This window comes from Microcebus murinus, chromosome 1, assembly GCF_040939455.1.
Source record: "Microcebus murinus isolate Inina chromosome 1, M.murinus_Inina_mat1.0, whole genome shotgun sequence".
NCBI lineage: Eukaryota > Metazoa > Chordata > Mammalia > Primates > Cheirogaleidae > Microcebus > Microcebus murinus.
In genome coordinates, this window is record NC_134104.1 from 35526651 (window position 1) to 35544084 (window position 17434).

The 17434-nt window shown below is 34.6% G+C and overlaps 1 protein-coding gene across 1 annotated transcript; it reads left to right on the forward strand.

Annotated features, from left to right (window-relative positions):
- Nucleotides 1-13180: 13180 nt before the first annotated feature.
- Nucleotides 13181-14039, forward strand: LOC109730171 (small ribosomal subunit protein eS4-like). Its single transcript, XM_076005772.1, has one exon. The coding sequence runs from the start codon at nucleotides 13181-13183 to the stop codon at nucleotides 13970-13972; it is 792 nt and encodes a 263-aa protein (XP_075861887.1). The 3' UTR covers nucleotides 13973-14039.
- The last annotated feature ends 3395 nt before the right edge of the window (nucleotides 14040-17434 follow it).

Genomic DNA, 17434 nt, shown 5'->3' on the forward strand with positions numbered 1-17434 from the left:
CTTCCCATCATGAGAGAATGATTTCTTGAAGTCCCCAAAAAGGCACCCTGATGCCCTTGACATTGCTCATCACCTCCATTGAGAACTTATGTTTGCAATCTGTATATGCCTTCTGTCTGAGGACTCTAGCTATATGCTTGGTACTCAGGAACTAGTAACAAACCAAATAAAATTCTTTCTGAGAAAACAAAAAATAACACGATCAACAACCAATCTTCCAAGATCAGTTTACCAGGTGCACCATCCACATAATTTCCAGCTATACCTATATGCTTTTCTGTAGAAGATATTGCCAGAGTTCCATCCATATTTTACCAGCCTTCCAGTATACTCTGACAGAGTTCCAACTGCTTGTATGTGCATCTTTGTTACTGAGTGTTTCTACCACCGTCACCCAGTTCCCATTCCCAGTTGGGTTGCTTGACCTGCATCTGCAGGCCGGAAGTACTGGGGGAATTAATACTCTATGATACTCCTTAACTAACAATTTTCAGGATTTCATGTATGAATGCCCCATTTTTTTCACTCTTCTTGTAGGATCATTTTGAGGCATCCATGATTGCAGTTTCCCTATGGGATTAAGTACAGTTGCCCATGGTTGCCTTGTCTTGCATGTGTCACTTTCCTTGCTCCACACTTGTGCTTCTTACCTTCTCTAACATACTGTGTGCCTTTCAATTCTTGTCTCAAGATCTGCTTCTGGAAAAAACTAAAATCTTCTTTATGACAGAGACAGATATCCATTATCACTGAAAAAGATAATTTATTTGCATTTAGATTTGTTTTCTCTCCCTTCCTGCTAGCACTATCCATATACCAACTAAATGCCATGTACACTGCCATAATAACTCACACAGCCTGGCTTCCAATAAAACATTTTACTGCCCAGGAAATCTGTGGATTGATGTCAATTGGATTCACTGGTTGTATCATGCTCTCCATCAACCAGAGCCCCTGACATTATAGAATAATGGCATCACCCAAGCACCAGATGGGATACAACACTTACAAGGTAAATAAATATGTGCCATAAACAAGAGACCAACACACATTGCTATTCTTCAATTTAGAGTTCTTTATTTCTACACCTCATTTTCTCATCTCTAATGTAAGAATAATAATAGCCCTATCTCACGGGGTTGTTAAGATTAAATGAGATAATATATATAGAATAAGATTGTGTAATGGGATTCTGTTATCTCTGGCAAGGTTTGACTGAAAATACAAAGCCAGAAACAACGAATACTAATCACATCCACATTTTAAAGCAAAATGCCAGCATGTTTACATACAATATAATATAAATAAACTAAGAAAATTTATTTTCTGGCCATAATATATAACACATTTTGAAGTATATGAGAAGAGGTTTAAAGACTGAAGAGAATAAAATGAAAGCATAAGAATCTATTTAGAAAGCTGTGAGATGTTTCTTCTGCAACCTTCAGGGAACTTCTGAGGATGAGGTTGCTTCAAGAAAATTAGTAGAATAGTTTAACATGGGAGATGCCAGGACTAATACTTGATTCATGCATGCCTAAAAAGGCTAATGGCAATAGGCTGGCAGGAGGTGCCTGTCTAAGGCAGGAGTGGAGACAGGCTGCATGGACATGACTGCACCATGAGCATCAGTAGGGCAAATGTTGATGTTTTTCAATAGGCAATGAGGACTTTGCAAAAGTGTGTCAGTTCTAGGTGATCTTGAAAGACACTTCCCCCCTGAGTACTACCTATAGGACCAAAGTGATCATTATAGAATGCTAAAACCCATGGCCTGAAAAAGAGGTCAGTTAGCAGATAACCAGAGGAGGTAAATGGAAACTACAAATGGGAAATCCTCAATAATGAGGTTTTTTGAAAAGCTCACAATTAGAATGAAAATTTAGACAGCTGGCAAATATCATATTATACATATCAAGTAAGCATTTTTTTTCCTACTTCCTTTTCTCCCCCTATTATCTTGAAGGCATTCTTCTGTTGCTTCCCTACATTGTTATCTCTAACTCTGCTCAACCTGACTGAAGAAGCTGACACCAAGGTGCCCCCACAATACCACCTTAAGTTTCTGAGGCTGAATCAGAACTGAGCTGTCAGAGGAAAACTGCTTAATCAGGTAGGAAATTGTTTTGAACTTCAGTAGATTTTTCAAAACCTAAAACTTACAAAAAAAACAGTGAGATGTGCAAAGGTCGTATACAGGAGCAAAGAGGAATTATTTACAACGGTACTCATTTACAACTGTGTTCTTCAAATCATGGTTCACACTGCAACAGCAGCAACAGCTAGGAATTTGTTTATAATAGAGAATCTTAGGACCTACTCTGATCCTTGTCAATCAGAATACTCATTTGAATGCCTTTGCCAGATGGTGCACATTAAAGTGCACTGGTTTATAGGACAATGATAACAAAGAGTAGGGTTGATTTTTTTTCATGAAAACTTTTGAGTCTAGATCATTCAATAACCTTATGACATGTGCAAAGCATTTTGAAGAATTTACTAGACTGTTATAGAATTGAAGGAAAAGTCTTAACTCATCATTAGAATGAATATCAGCAAAGCAGCTTCTTTTCTTTTTTTAAAGTGAGACTGCCTGTAAAGACCAAAAATTTTAAAAATGTAAGACATATTTGCCTACTGAAGAATCAACTCTAACAAGAAAGATATCCCATGTAAATAGCTTTCAAGGGTTTTCAAGGCCTTCCTTTCAAGGCCTGCCTGGCATGTTATGAATTCTCTCTCTGTCTCTGATTCTCACTATATACTATTGGTATATATATATATATATATATATAAACGTATATACATACTATAGTTATATATACACACATATCTCTATATATGTGCATATTTACACACACTCATATCATATGTGAGTATATATGTCCATATGGAAATTATTATATTTATAGTATTAGAAAAGCTATTATTATTAATTACCATTAAATTATATTGTATCTATATATGTCTCTTCTGATAAATCTAGATACATAATGTCAAATTATACTCTTTGAATTCAATGATCATATATCTTTTTTAAGTCACTATGTAACTAATAAGAAAAAGAGTTTTACAAGTTTTAAAAGTAAATGAGTTATAAAGTAGTATAATAGAGAAAAAAAGATCCTCTGGGGAAAAGAAAAAGAGTAGCATAATTGAAGGGGCAAAGAAGATGTCTCTGCAGCCAAAAGATTGAAAGGAACTGAGATAGGCAGCTCTTGGCTGATCCAGAGCAGTGGGGAGTAGACAAGCCTTGCCTGATTAAGGCAGGCAATTTAGTGGCTTGGGATTTTGAGTTTTGACATTTCAGTGCCAATCATAACCAGGGTGTATGTACCCCAACAGCTGGGATCCTTATAATACCTTCAGGGAACAAACTTTTTTTATTTTTTGTGCAAGAACTTAATCCCTACTCAACTACTTTCTGGGCCAAAGGTTTCTCTAAGGCTTTACAGAAAAACTCATCCCTAAAAAAAAGGCATTTAACCATCTTGCCCATCCACTCCTTTTTCAATTCCCTGTGACCTTTAAAAAGTTGGTTGTACATTCAGTTATTTTATAAGTCACAGTAGGTTCAAATTAATCTTAGTGATAGGCTATTTTATAATTAGTTAAAGGGATAGCAGAGAATTTTAAAACCCTTGTCACCATCTTTGTCATATCAAAAGTGTTATTTTTGGAGCATACTATATTTACTATCATTCCATAAATTCACCTTATGGTTTATAGAAATATGGTAAAACAAAAAAAAATTCTACTTATATAATGTGGAAATATAAGCTAAGTGTAAATTAATAAAAATTAACATACAAAGTAGATTTTTTGGCTATAATTTCACTTAAATAAAAAAAGTACCAAGTGCTCTCTATATACCCAGTAGAGCAATTATTATAAACTTTTTGTATCACAAGTATTGTAATGAATGCTTGGTTACCAGAAGGTAAAACATGTTTCTATTTCAAATTCTTTCTCAATGCCTGCTTGAACACTTGTCTTAGAGTGTCTTAACACTCATAAATGTACCCACCTGTACAACTACCTCCCAAAGGCCTATGAGTTGTTTGGGAGGTTTTTGTTTGTTTATTTGTTTGTAAATGATAGCAAATATCCAGGTAGTATAAAAGTAATCTTCCACTACCAAATATTTTCAACCTTATTTATTTTCTGTATCTGAGGACGAATCCAGCTTAACATAAGATATTGACCAAGTCTACTAGTCAGATAAACATATTTCAAAGTCAGATAAAATACAATATCTTGTATAGGTTTACCTAGATAAATGACTTAATGACCAAATTTTTTATTTCTCCAAAATTCTTTTAAATCTATTTTTAGGACCATTAGGATTTGCTAAAATAATTGATAATATTCTTCAGTTAGCCACTTGGCCTACACTGATGGAACAAAACATTAAATGACATACCTTCATTTTTAATATACTCTCCAATAAACCATACTGTTTTCTGAAAATACATGGTGCTTCCTGATTTACATTTCAAATTACTAAGTAGGCTGAGGAAAGAGGGAGAGAAAAGAAAAGCTGCCACTTCACTTAGCCAGAGTACATTAAGTGGTGAGTGAGGTAGAATGTCTTAGCTCCTAATCTTCATGAGTGGGACAAACATCACTGGAATTCCTCGATAAATATGATCTCTCTTCCAACAAAATAGAAAACCATGACTAGAAATAAAAGAAAATATTTATTACCTGTATAGTTTATTTCTTTGCAGAATTTTTAACAACTGCTCAATTAATCAAAGGCAACTAAAAGTGACCGGTCACGTGCAGCAGCAATTTTCAAATCAAATAATGTATAGTGTAATACTACTTATTAAAAATTCATTATTTTATTATGTTAATTTAAAATATTTTTAATATACTCTAAAGAAGTTACATAAATATAATAACTACAAAGGTAAAACATATCTCCAAAGAAATGGAAATTTGTCCTGTTTTTTAATGTAGACTTTGTGTTAGTCAAAAATAGTAATTGATAAGTACATTGCTGTCTATATATAAAATAAATTGAGAGCCATATATATTTATTATAAGGTATTGGCTCACACAATTATGAAGCCTAAAGTCCCACAGTCTGGCATCTGCAAACTGGAGATGCAGGAAAGCCTAGGATGTAGGTAGCCTGAGAGCCAGAGAACTGATGGCATAGAGTCCAGTCCAAGTCTGAAGGCCCAAGAATCAAGAGCACTCAGGGCTCAAATGTTCTACAGAGAGAAAATTCAACCTTTTTGTTCTATTTATGCCCTCAGCAGATTGGATGATGCCCACTCACATTGGGGAGGGCCATCTGCTTTACTTAGTATCAATTCAAATGCTAGTTCCTTTTGAAAACGTCCTTACAGACACACTTGGAAATAATGTCTAATCAAATTACTGGGCATCCCTTGGCCCAGTCCAGTTGACACATAAAATTAGCCATTGCAATTTAGAAATACAATTTATTTTGTATATTGATCTTATATGCTACTATCTTGCTGAACTCATTTATTATTTATAATAGTTTTTTAGCAGATTTTCTAGGATTCTCTCTATAAAATATCACATCATTTGCAAATAATGATAGTTTTACTTTTTCCTTTCAAATCTGAATGCTTTTTTTTTTAATTACATAATTGCCCTAACTGGCCCTAGCTAAAACCTCCAGTAGAGTGTTAAATATAAGTAGTGAGAGCAAACATCCTTGCTTGCTCTTTATGTTATGGAAAGAGCATTCAGTGTTTCACCATTAAGTATGATGTTAGCTATGGATTTTTTTGTATCTACTTTTCTTCATAGTGAGAAAGCTATGAGAAAAACTATGATTTGTTTTTATCATAAAAGGGTGTTTGATTTTGTCAAATGCTTTTTCTGTATCTGTTGAAATAATCATGTGGTTTTTTTGTTTTTTAATCCATTAATATGATGTATTACATTACTTGATTACTAAATAAGCCCATCTTCTGTTCCTTAAATAAATCCAACTTGGTTATGGTGTACAATACTTTCTATGGGTTGCTGGATTTGGTTTGCTATTATTTTATTAAGGATTTTTGTGCCCATATTTATAAGAGATGTTGGTCTGAAGTTTTCTTTAGAATTTTTTTCTGATTTTGGTATGCTGATCCTCAAAATAAATTGGAAATGTTCCCTCATCTTTTACTATTTGAAAGATTTTTGAAGAATTGGTATTCATTCTTCTTTATATATTTGAAAGAATTCCACAATGAAGCATCTGGACTCAAGTTTTTTCTTTGTGGGTAATTTTTGGATTACTGACTCAAACACTTTGTTATAGGCCTACTCATATTGTATTTACTCAAGTCAGTTTTATTAGTTTGTGTCTTTCTAGAAATTTTTCCAATTCATCTAAGTTATCTAGTTTTTCAACATACAAGTATTTCTTTAGGGTTTGAGGTACTATCTCTTCGACTTTTATTTCTGATTCTAGTACCTTAGTATTCTCCTTCATTTTGTTTGTTTTGTTTGGTCAATCTAGTTAAAAGCTTGTTTTTTTTGTTTCTCACTTAAAAGAAACAATTTTGGTTTTACTAATTTTGTTTGTTTTCCTATTTCCTATTTCACTAATTTCTGCTCTAATATTTATTATTTTCTTCTTTTCATTTGCTTTGGATTTAGTTTGCTTTTCTTTTTTAAGGTCTTAAGGTGGAAGTTTAGATTATTGATTTGAGATCTTTTTTCATTCTGAATATAATTATTAACAGCTATCATTTTTTTCTCTAACTACTGCTTTAATTGCATTTGATGTTTTGCTATGTTCTGTCTTCTTTCTTATTTATATCAAAATATTATCTAATTTCTTTTTGATTTGGGAAATTTTGAGCCATTATTTTTTTCAATTTTTTTCTTTGCTTTTTTCCTTCTCTTCTTGGCACTGCCATATGTATATTGGTATACTTAAAGGTTTCTACATTTCGATGAGTCACTGATCATTTTTTCCCATTCTTTTTTCTCTCCATTCTTTGGATTACATGATATCTATTGATTTGTCTTCAAGTTTGCTAATTCTTTCTTCTGCCACTTTGAATCTTTTATCAATTCATACTAGTAAATATTTCATTTTAGTTATTATACTTTTCAACTGTAGAATTTTAGATTTTTTTCTAATAATTTCTATTTCTTTATTGTTATTTTCTATCTGAGGTATAGTCATCATATCTTTCTTTGCTTCTTTAATCATCATTTCTTTTAGTTATTTGAAAATATTTATAATGGCTAGAAATTGCTGCCTGTTAAATCCCACATCTGGTTGCTTTCACCAACATCCTATATTTCCTGCTTTTTGTAATGTATGATTATACTTTTGTGGCTTAGTTGCATGTCTCATAATTTTGGGTTAGAAAGTGGGCATTTTAGGTAATATATTGTAGCAAACTTTGGTTATCCCTCTCTCTCCTGAGGGGGAGGGGCTTGCTGTTTGTCTATTTGTTTTTTTTTTTTGTTTTTTTTTTTTTTTTTAGACAGAGTCTCGCTTTGTTGTCCAGGCTAGAGTGAGTGCCGTGGCGTCAGCCTAGCTCACAGCAACCTCAAACTCCTGGGCTTGAGTGATCCTTCTGCCTCAGCCTCCCGAGTAGCTGGGACTACAGGCATGCGCCACCATGCCCGGCTAATTTTTTCTATATATATCAGTTGGCCAATTAATTTCTTTCTATTTATAGTAGAGACGGGGTCTCGCTCTTGCTCAGGCTGGTTTTGAACTCCTGACCTTGAGCAATCCGCCCGCCTGGGCCTCCCAAGAGCTAGGATTACAGGCGTGAGCCACCGCGCCCAGCCTTGTCTATTTGTTTAGTGACTGGCTAGATTAGTCTATTACCACTTCCCCCTCCCCATTTTCACCTATCCCACCCCTCATCATGGTTATGCTAAACTTGGGATAATGTTCCTTGGGAAAGTACAGCTTAGTCACCCTGGAATGACAATTTTTTGGCAGAGTTTTTTTATCTTCTTTCCTGATCACAACCAGCTGTGAAGCTCCACTAATTGCTGAGTGATTTGTTCTATTGTTTTCAACAATTCCCTGAGGCCTTAATTGCTCTATAAATTAATCTAATCAACTTCAGACTCCCTTGAAGGAACAACTCCAAAGGTCCATACTGGGTCTTTGTTCTCTCCCCAAATGGGCTCTTCCCAGCAGATTTTGTCCCCATATCTTTCCTGCAAACTAGCTAACACACAATTTAGACTACCACTTCACTAAATGAACTAATATTCCAATTTCCCCCAACCACAATCTCTATGGTTCTTGGGAGTGCCCATAGACCTTTATATCTTATTGCAAAAAAAAGTCAGTTCTTTGGGAATAGATTAGGAGCTATCTGTTCTAAATTCTGCTTCTCCCTTCAGGCAAAATCTCTAAGTCAGGACTTTAAAGCTGGGGGTGGGGACAATGCCACACTTCAGTCTAAGTGACAACCCTCCTTTAGGAGCTGAGCACTTTGTGGGTGTAGACAACAGCCTGAGGTCTTCTTTTCTTGTTTCTCCTAGCAGAGAATCATCACTTTACAAGCTAGGACTAGTATGATCAGGTCTGCAGTATTCTTAGTGACTTTCTGCCCAAGGTAGAGACTTCATTCCATGAGTAAGGGCTGGTTGTAGGACAGGAGTCTCCACTTTTCAATTGTACCTGTCTGAACCTATACTCATCAGCAGGTGGCTGATTCCTGCTTTTCCAAGGAAGAATCCTTCTGTGCTGGGATCTGGGGACAGAGCATTGAGATCTTCAATATGTTAGTGTGGAGTGTGCTTTCTACCTTAATCAACTGGGGCAGATTGGAAGGAAGTGATTTTGTTTCAAATATCATTGACTCTGGCTTAACAAATTTTCATAGATTTTCTTGAATAGATATTTCTTCATTTATTGTAGGCTCCTAGGATCTTGTCCCTGGGCTTTAAATAGTTTTGTATTTTGTAAACAATTTTTATCAGTTTCTGTGGAACAGGTCCACAGAACTCACAACACCATGCCAGAAGTTGATTTGTGTCCACTGTTTGTTGATATACACTTTCAGCCTTCAGCAAGCAGGTTAGTCTGTTAAGTAGATAGCAAGGGATTCTAGGTCTCCTAGGGATGAAAGTGGGTGCCTTTCCTTGGTGCTGCCTTGAGCAATTGCAACACCTGGGAAGAATGACAAGGGTAGTCCCGGGGCCCCCATCTTGGTGCTGCCTCACCATAATCCTGTCCCCAGCAGCTGCCATACATGGGGGAGGAGGGAACGCCCTACCAATCTACCAATCAGAGCTTAGCACATCAACTGCAAACAAATGAAGAGGACTCTCTAGCCCACAAATCAAGTGGCATAGGTACAATAGAGTCTGGAGGGTAACTTAGGACAACCTAAGGATAATTATCAAGCCATTAGCATAAATCTACATTGCAGTTCACTCTCCCATGGGCTTTCAGAAAAGCTCATGGGAGATCTGCATGTGTAGTAATACTCAGGTCAGATAACTCCCAACTGTCCATCAAAGTGGTTCCATGATGACATCTGAATCATGGGGAGCTCCCTATGCAGACACTATAAAACAAGACCCAGACCATAACCAAGGTATCTTTTGCTACAACAAGGGGTCCAGTCATCATCTGTGGTGTATGTATCTTGTTCTGTAAACCTATATCTTTCTGTTGCCCTATAATCTTATCTTGCTCCCCTTCAATAAATTTCTTCTCATGTTTGCCTTACTTGGTGTGTTTGTTCATTCTTCACCCATGAGCACACCAAAAACTGAGAACACAAAACAAGACTGCCAAACCCAACAAGTGTAGATGTTATTTCTTGTATCTATACATCTAATTCTTGACTCTTTGCCTTTGCTTACCTAGTCCTTTTACCCAATGTTTATGTTTACTCCTTTACAATTTTATTATCTACCTATATCTCAGCCATCCTTAAAATAGAGCCTCTTTCTCCAGCAAAACTTTTGTTGACAACTCTAATCCATGCTGGTTTTGATTCTCATATCTTTATTATATTCCATTCCACATAGTATTATAGCTTTGTTATATAGTGTTCTGTATTATTCATTAATTGTTTTATATATGAACTTGTTACCTGAATTAAATTATTGCTTGTTACCTGCCCTTTGCAGGTGAGATAATGATTGAAACTTCTTTTGAATCATCTTATGAGCAAACACATAGAAGTGAATGGCTTTGTCAGACATCACTGAACTACTCAAAGTGACTTAAGTCAACTGCAGTACATCAGCCCTAGAATGTTAAACACATGATTAAAAACATGGATATCTATCAATATCTATTTATATATGCTTTCATATACATATATATATATATATGTCTGTACGGATCCAAGAGAAAGTAAGAAACATGGTGTTTTCTGGAAAATAGAAATTGTCCACAGAGATTAGTTAAAAATAAATCAAATGGAGTAGTTTAAGTACTTGAACTGTAGAACATGTTCAGGAATTACATTAAACTTCTATACACAAAACAATAAATATATCCATACAGAGAAACAGAAAATTAGATCAACAAAGTAAGGATTAGAAAGAATCCTCTTTACCCTTAATAAATTCAGCTTAGATGAAATAGAAAGATAGAAATTACTTGTTTTAAAATGTATGCTTTTTTAAAAAAAACAATTTTAAATTGTTTACTTGTTATCAAAATATGTATCTTATATATATTTATTTAACTTGGCAATTCATCATTTAGTTGTTTCTCATAAAGTAGAGATTTTTTTTTCTGACATGATATACAACCAGAAGCCATGAAATTAAATGCTAAATAAAGTTTACATTTTAAAAATTATATACAGTATAAAAATAACTGTAAAAACCAAAGGCAAGTAAAAATTTCTTTGAAAAATGTTTGTTACAAATATGACAAAGGAATATTTTCCTTAATATACAAAGATTTTTTTCATAAATATAAAGCAAGAAAATTAAAGCAATAGAAACATAGGCTAAGAACATAATGGTAGATTGCATTATGTGTTCACAATATATTTTTTTTCTCTATATGTTCTTTATATGCCTTTATACCAAATTGAATTTGGTCTTGGCCATGTGACTCACTTTTCCAATCTAATGTAAAGGGATATGTTGTCACAAGTCTGATGTCCCACATCTGAACAGAAGCTTTAGATGTTACTGTATGTCTTCATACAGGTCCTTTTGCACTGCAACCCAACCATGAGAACTACAAATTATAGATAGTGACTACGCCTGTAACCTGAATTTCAAAATGAGAAGATTTACAGAGCTGAGCCCAGCAAAGCCAGAGTAGACCCATGTATTTATACGCCATGAGGAAGAAATAAATTCATTTTGTTAAAAAGCACTGAGATATGGGACTGTTATCACAATAAAATCTGTCTTATATAAAACCAAACTCCAAGTTCAAAGAAAAATAAATACAAATACCTTATTAACACAGGAAAATATGCTCAACTTAACTCAAGTTTACAAAGTGCAAATTACAATAGCAGTGAGATATATACATTTTTAAAAATTAATCAAATAAGCTAAGATTTATAATCAATGTTGACAATGCTCTAGAAGTATTACAAACATTCACAAACACTACTGGTGGAAGTTTAAATTTTTTCTACCTCTCTCTCCTATGAAATTTTTAAAGCACATATCATAGAGCTAGCCATTCCATAGGAATATATCCACCTATAAATTCAAGCATATGCACAAAGATGTATGTGAAGTGGTACTCATTACATAGTCCTTTTAGCAAAAAAGAAAGAAAATTAAAAGAACAAAGAATTGGTTAAATAAATTAATGAACAGCCATATCATGGCATAAAGAGTAGCATATAATAACATAACTGAAAGAATATGGATGATACACTGTTTGTTAATTTTAAAAATCAAGTTGCACAACAGTGTGACAATATAATCTCATTTATTTTTGAAACATTCTGATATATGCATAGAAATTATCTGGAAAGATACTTAAGAAATAGTGTAAAAGTTTTATATCCAGGGAATGGTTTTATGAATCTGCTAGTGTCATAGTGAAGCAACTTCTACTTATCACTACTTGCTATTCTATATGAATATTTATTTTATATTATGTATTATTTTCATGATTAGAAAGCCTAGTTTAAAAGTAAAATTGAATTAAATGAAAATGTGTTTTAAAAAGATGTGTGAGCCGAGTTGATAAATTTGGATCTCACATCAGCATGCTCACTATCCTGGACCCATGAGACTCTGCCGCCACCTGTGGCAGAAAACATAAATTGAAGATGCAGGCATTAAAACGTGGAAAATAACAGAGAAAAGGTTCTGTAGCTAAAAGTGTGTAGTTGTTATTAGGGCAAAGAACCTGGAAGCATGTGACAACTTTTATCACCTAACTTGGTGCTGAATACACAATAAAATAGTGATTTATTGAGAGATTCATGGAGCATTAGGGAAACAGAGAAAGCAAGCACTGTCTCCAAGATTCTTTTTCTTTAAGTTTCAAATACCAGGTATCTCTCACAGCAAAAGACAAAACAAAACAAGACAAAAAACAGGAAAATTGTAACTCACAGCTGGCCTCATATTAATGGGTCTCACTTTTTTCTAGGCCAGAGTTTGCCCATATTATTTATTTAAAATCAAATAGCTTCTTAGGCTGTGATTTTACATGCAAATGGCTTTCAATGTTTTACAGGACCAAAGTCAGTTAAGAAAAGACTTTCAAACAGGTGTTTCCCTACAGGCATATGGAGTTCCCTGCCTTTTCTCTTTTATCCCTCATGGCTAGATTCCCCAAGCCCTGCTGAGTCAGGTTTAGTTAGCTTAGAAAATTTTCAATTCCACGTACCCATCACTGACAGAATCATTGAGTAATGAATAAAAGGAACCACGGGTAGTAGTTTCAAGCTTCAGTTTCTGTCATAGGGAAAAATTAATCACAAATTGTTAGATACAGAAATATCATTTTTGAACTATGATTTAAAAGGGCACAATCAACTAATTGAAGCCAGAACAGAAATGCTTAAATAATGTATAGAGTAGATATCTTGGTGGAAAGTATATTTTAAACATTTTAAAAGATGTTTTTTTTTTATGGCTTGAAACATTCCCAAGAATTAATGACACAGGAAAATAAGAATATGAATAAAGCTGATTAGGAAAATTGAGGCAAAAATTTTCAAAAAAAACACAAAAACAGAAATTAGCTCTTTCTGTGCTTAGCACAGTCATGGCCTGCGGTCCCAAGAAGCATCTGAAGCGTGTAGCAGCTCCAAAGCATTGGATGCTGGATAAGCTGATCGGTGTGTTTGCTCCTCGTCCATCCACCGGTCCCCACAAGCTGAGAGAGTGTCTCCCACTCATCATTTTCCTAAGAAACAGGCTTAAGTATGCCCTGACAGGAGATGAAGTGAAGAAGATCTGCATGCAGCGCTTCATTAAAATCGATGGCAAGGTCCAAACTGATATAACCTACCCTGCTGGATTTATGGATGTCATCAGCATTGACAAGACTGGAGAGAATTTCCGTCTGATTTATGACACCAAGGGTCGCTTTGCTGTTCATCGTATCACAGCTGAGGAGGCCAAGTACAAGTTGTGCAAAGTGAGAAAAATCTTTGTGGGCACAAAAGGAATCCCTCATCTGGTGACTCATGATGCTCGTACCATCCGCTGTCCTGATCCACTCATCAAAGTGAATGACACCATTCAGATTGATTTGGAGACTGGCAAGATTACTGATTTCATCAAGTTTGACACTGGTAACCTGTGTATGGTGACTGGAGGCGCTAACTTGGGAAGAATTGGTGTGATCACCAACAGAGAAAGACATCCCGGGCCTTTTGATGTGGTTCACGTGAAAGATGCCAATGGCAACAGCTTTGCCACTCGCCTCTCCAACATTTTCGTTATTGGCAAAGGCAACAAACCATGGATTTCTCTTCCTCGAGGAAAAGGTATCCGCCTCATCATTGCTGAAGAGAGGGATAAGAGACTGGCAGCCAAACAGAGCAGGGGGTGAAATGGTCTCCATGTAACATAATAACATGTTAAAAAGTTATTTGTACTTAATTAAAGATATTACAGTGTGAAAAAAACCCAAAAAACAGAAATTAGCCAATCAAGAAGAGTGATAATTACATGAAACTCATATTTATTATATAATACATACTATTAATTTATGAAAAGAAATATGGCATTTAGGTATTTGTCCTGTGTCTATTCTAAATAATAGTGATTATATTTACACGGTAGCACCTAGACAGATTTGATGTAACCCCTCTCCCAAACAAAGAGGAGAATGGAGCCAAAATTTGAATCAAACTTCTGCTGGATTTGGGGATGTTCTGTTGGGAGGTTGATCTTTGCCTTCAAGGATTTCAATTTGAGTGGCCTGGGGAAATAATATTATACAATAAGGGCTATACTAACAGTATGATTAACAGCCTATCGCACTCATGAGAAAACAATATAATGTTTACGTTGAAGGTCATAGAAGTTGTATTTGTTATCTATTAATGTGTAACAAATTACCTTAAATATTAACACTTGAAAACAACACACATTTATTTCATAGTTTCTGTGGATCAGAAATCTGAGCACTTATCTACTGGGTCTTGTACTTCAGGGTTTCTCAAAAGAGTGCAATGAGTATGTGTGGCCACATAGCCACGGCCGGGGAGTCATGTCAAGACTTCACTGGGGACAGGTCCCCTTCCATTCTAACTTAAGGAGTTTTGAGTGGGAATTCAGTTTTTCAAGAGATGTTGAATGGAGAACCTCAGGGCTCTCGGTGCATTATCACATGGACTTCTTCAACATTTTACCTTGTTTTTATCAAGGCAAAATATAAGTCACATATTTTATAACAACCACGGAAGTGACATCTCATGACTTTTGCTATATTTTATTGGTTGGGAGGAAGTCACTAGATTCAGGCCATATCCAAGGAGAGGAAATTACAAAAAGGTTTGAAAACTAGGAGATGAGAATCATGGTGGGCCATATTAGAAGTCTGCCTACCACAGCAGGTTTCAAACTAAAAGTGATTTTTCTTCTTCTTGGAAGATACATAACACCCTACAAGCCCATTTCTGATCTAGTTTGACTAATTTGCTGAATAAAAAATCTGATGACAATGATAATTTCATTAGAAAAAATATCATACCATAAAAATAAAATATTTTTTCTGGTAAGGTATAATTTGGCTAGTCTTGTTTTCCTGAAGAGTGCTTTAAAATTTATTCCCAATCTTTCTATTGTCACCAGTTGTGATAAAATGTCCAATACATCAAAATTACCAATGGCAAATGATATTATGGAACTTATTGTAGCACCCAAAACCTCCTTTCAATAGATATAGTTCTTTAGAATTTTGCCGAATTGATGAAGCAGACAAAAAACAATGCTTTCTGAATTGTATAGAATTTTACTAATCTCAAGTTGCCTAATCTTAACAAGCAAGCTTAACTTTGCTTCAAGCTTGATCAAAGGAAAAAGAAATTAGAAAATATTTTATAAATAAGCCCAGTGCCCATTTTCAAATGTTATCATTCTCTCCATTCTGTTTTCTCTGATCACTTTAATTATTCAAAAATCATAATGAAAACTAGAGTTATGAATTAAGCAGGATGGGCTGGCTGAACATTGCCCTTCAGAAGCCTTATCTTTTTGGCATTCCCTGGTCTATGACAATAATGATTAGATATCACCACCCATGAGGACATGCGGAGGAGGGGAGCTTTGATTTCACAAGCTATATTTGTCTAAGGAGTTGTAACCAAGTAGATCAAAAGAGGAAGAGAAAGTTTTATAGAGCTATGGAAATATATTTTCTCCAAACCAACTGCAGATAGAAAAATAAAATTTTATCATTTAATTAAAAGAAAAATCAATGACAAAGGAGGTAAAACATAAAATTAAATTTGAATGATAAAAATAAATCCAAATATTGTGTAACAATTTTTCCTTGGTATCCAGAGAGCATTTATTTCAGGACCTCCCTTTTATAGCAAAATTTGTGAATACTTAAGTTCTTGATATAAAGTGGCAAAGTATTATTATATAACCTATGCATATCATATATATATATACTTCTATATACTTTAAATCACCTCTAGATTACTTATAATGCCTAATATAATGTAAAGATTTTGTAAATAGAAGCTATATTATATTGTTTGTGAAGTAATAACAATAAAAAAGTCTGCATGTGTTTAGTGCATACACAATATTTTTCCCAAATTTTTGGTCCCTGATTAGTTGAATCCATGAATGCAGAATCCATGGATACAGATGGCCAACTGTACACCAGTATATAAAAACTGTCTTTGTCCATTTTGTCTTGCTATAAGAGAATACCACACACTGGGTAATTTATATTTTAAAAAAAGAAATTTATTTCTCATTGTTTGAAGGCTAGAAAGTCTAATATCAAGGAGCCAGCATCTGGTAAGGTCCTTCTTGCTACATCATCCATGTGGAAAGGTGTGAAAGTGAGAGAGGGTGAAAGAGAGAAAGAGCGAATGGGGTCAAATTCATCATTTAATCTGGAATCCATGATAACTAACCTATTCCTATAATAATGGCTTTAATCCATTCATGAGGGCAGGCGCCCTGTGATCTAATCACACCTTAAAGGTCCTACCTCTCAATACTGTTGCATTGAGGATTAAGTTTCTAACATATGAACTTTAGGGGTCACATTCAAACCATAGCAGGAACTGCATTTTCATATGTATGTGTATTTTTTTTTTGCTATGAAAAGCCAAAATGTATCAAATTATACTTTTAAAGTTCATAAGCTCCTACCTTTAAATCAAAATAAAAATCAAATTAAAAATAATATATAAGACTATTGAGACAATGTATCAGTCAATCACGTAGCAATTAATGCTACTGTGGCAATATCCCAGCCAGATTTTAAGGTTTATTACATAAAGAAAATGGATATTACATGATTGTCATCAATGAAAAAAGTTAAGCTCTAGTGACAACAAACTGAATTCTCCCTAATGACAAATAGAAGCAACTTGTTTGAAGACAATTCTCTAAGTATTGAGAAGACAGTTCTCACATTTGCAAACAGAGATATTGATAGCATTTTTTTCTCAACTCTCTTTTTAAGAATGTTTGTATAGGGAACAGTCTTGAAAGATAGAGGTTTTTCTTTCAGAGCACAGGTAGGTTTATTTACTGTTAGGTGTAATAAAAAATAACATCTCCCTCTGTAACTGGCTCCATGAACAAATTTTAATGACCCTCATATGTTTTCTATAATCCTCTCCCTTAAGTAACTACTTGACATTTTGGGTTGATTCCCAGTAAAGGTAGATTTTCTGCAAGACAAAGAAGTTGAAATTCTGAAGGCCACTGGTGAGAATTCATGATGCCAAGACTCACAATTCCCCCTGACCTGCCACAAGGCACATGGCCCTTCCTTAACACATCGACTGCTACCCTAGAAAAAAATTTTTTTTCTTTG

Coding starts and splice junctions, on each gene's coding strand:
- LOC109730171 (XM_076005772.1), top strand. CDS start 13,181: ATGGCCTGCGGTCCCAAGAAGCATCTGAAGCGTGTAGCAGCTCCAAAG.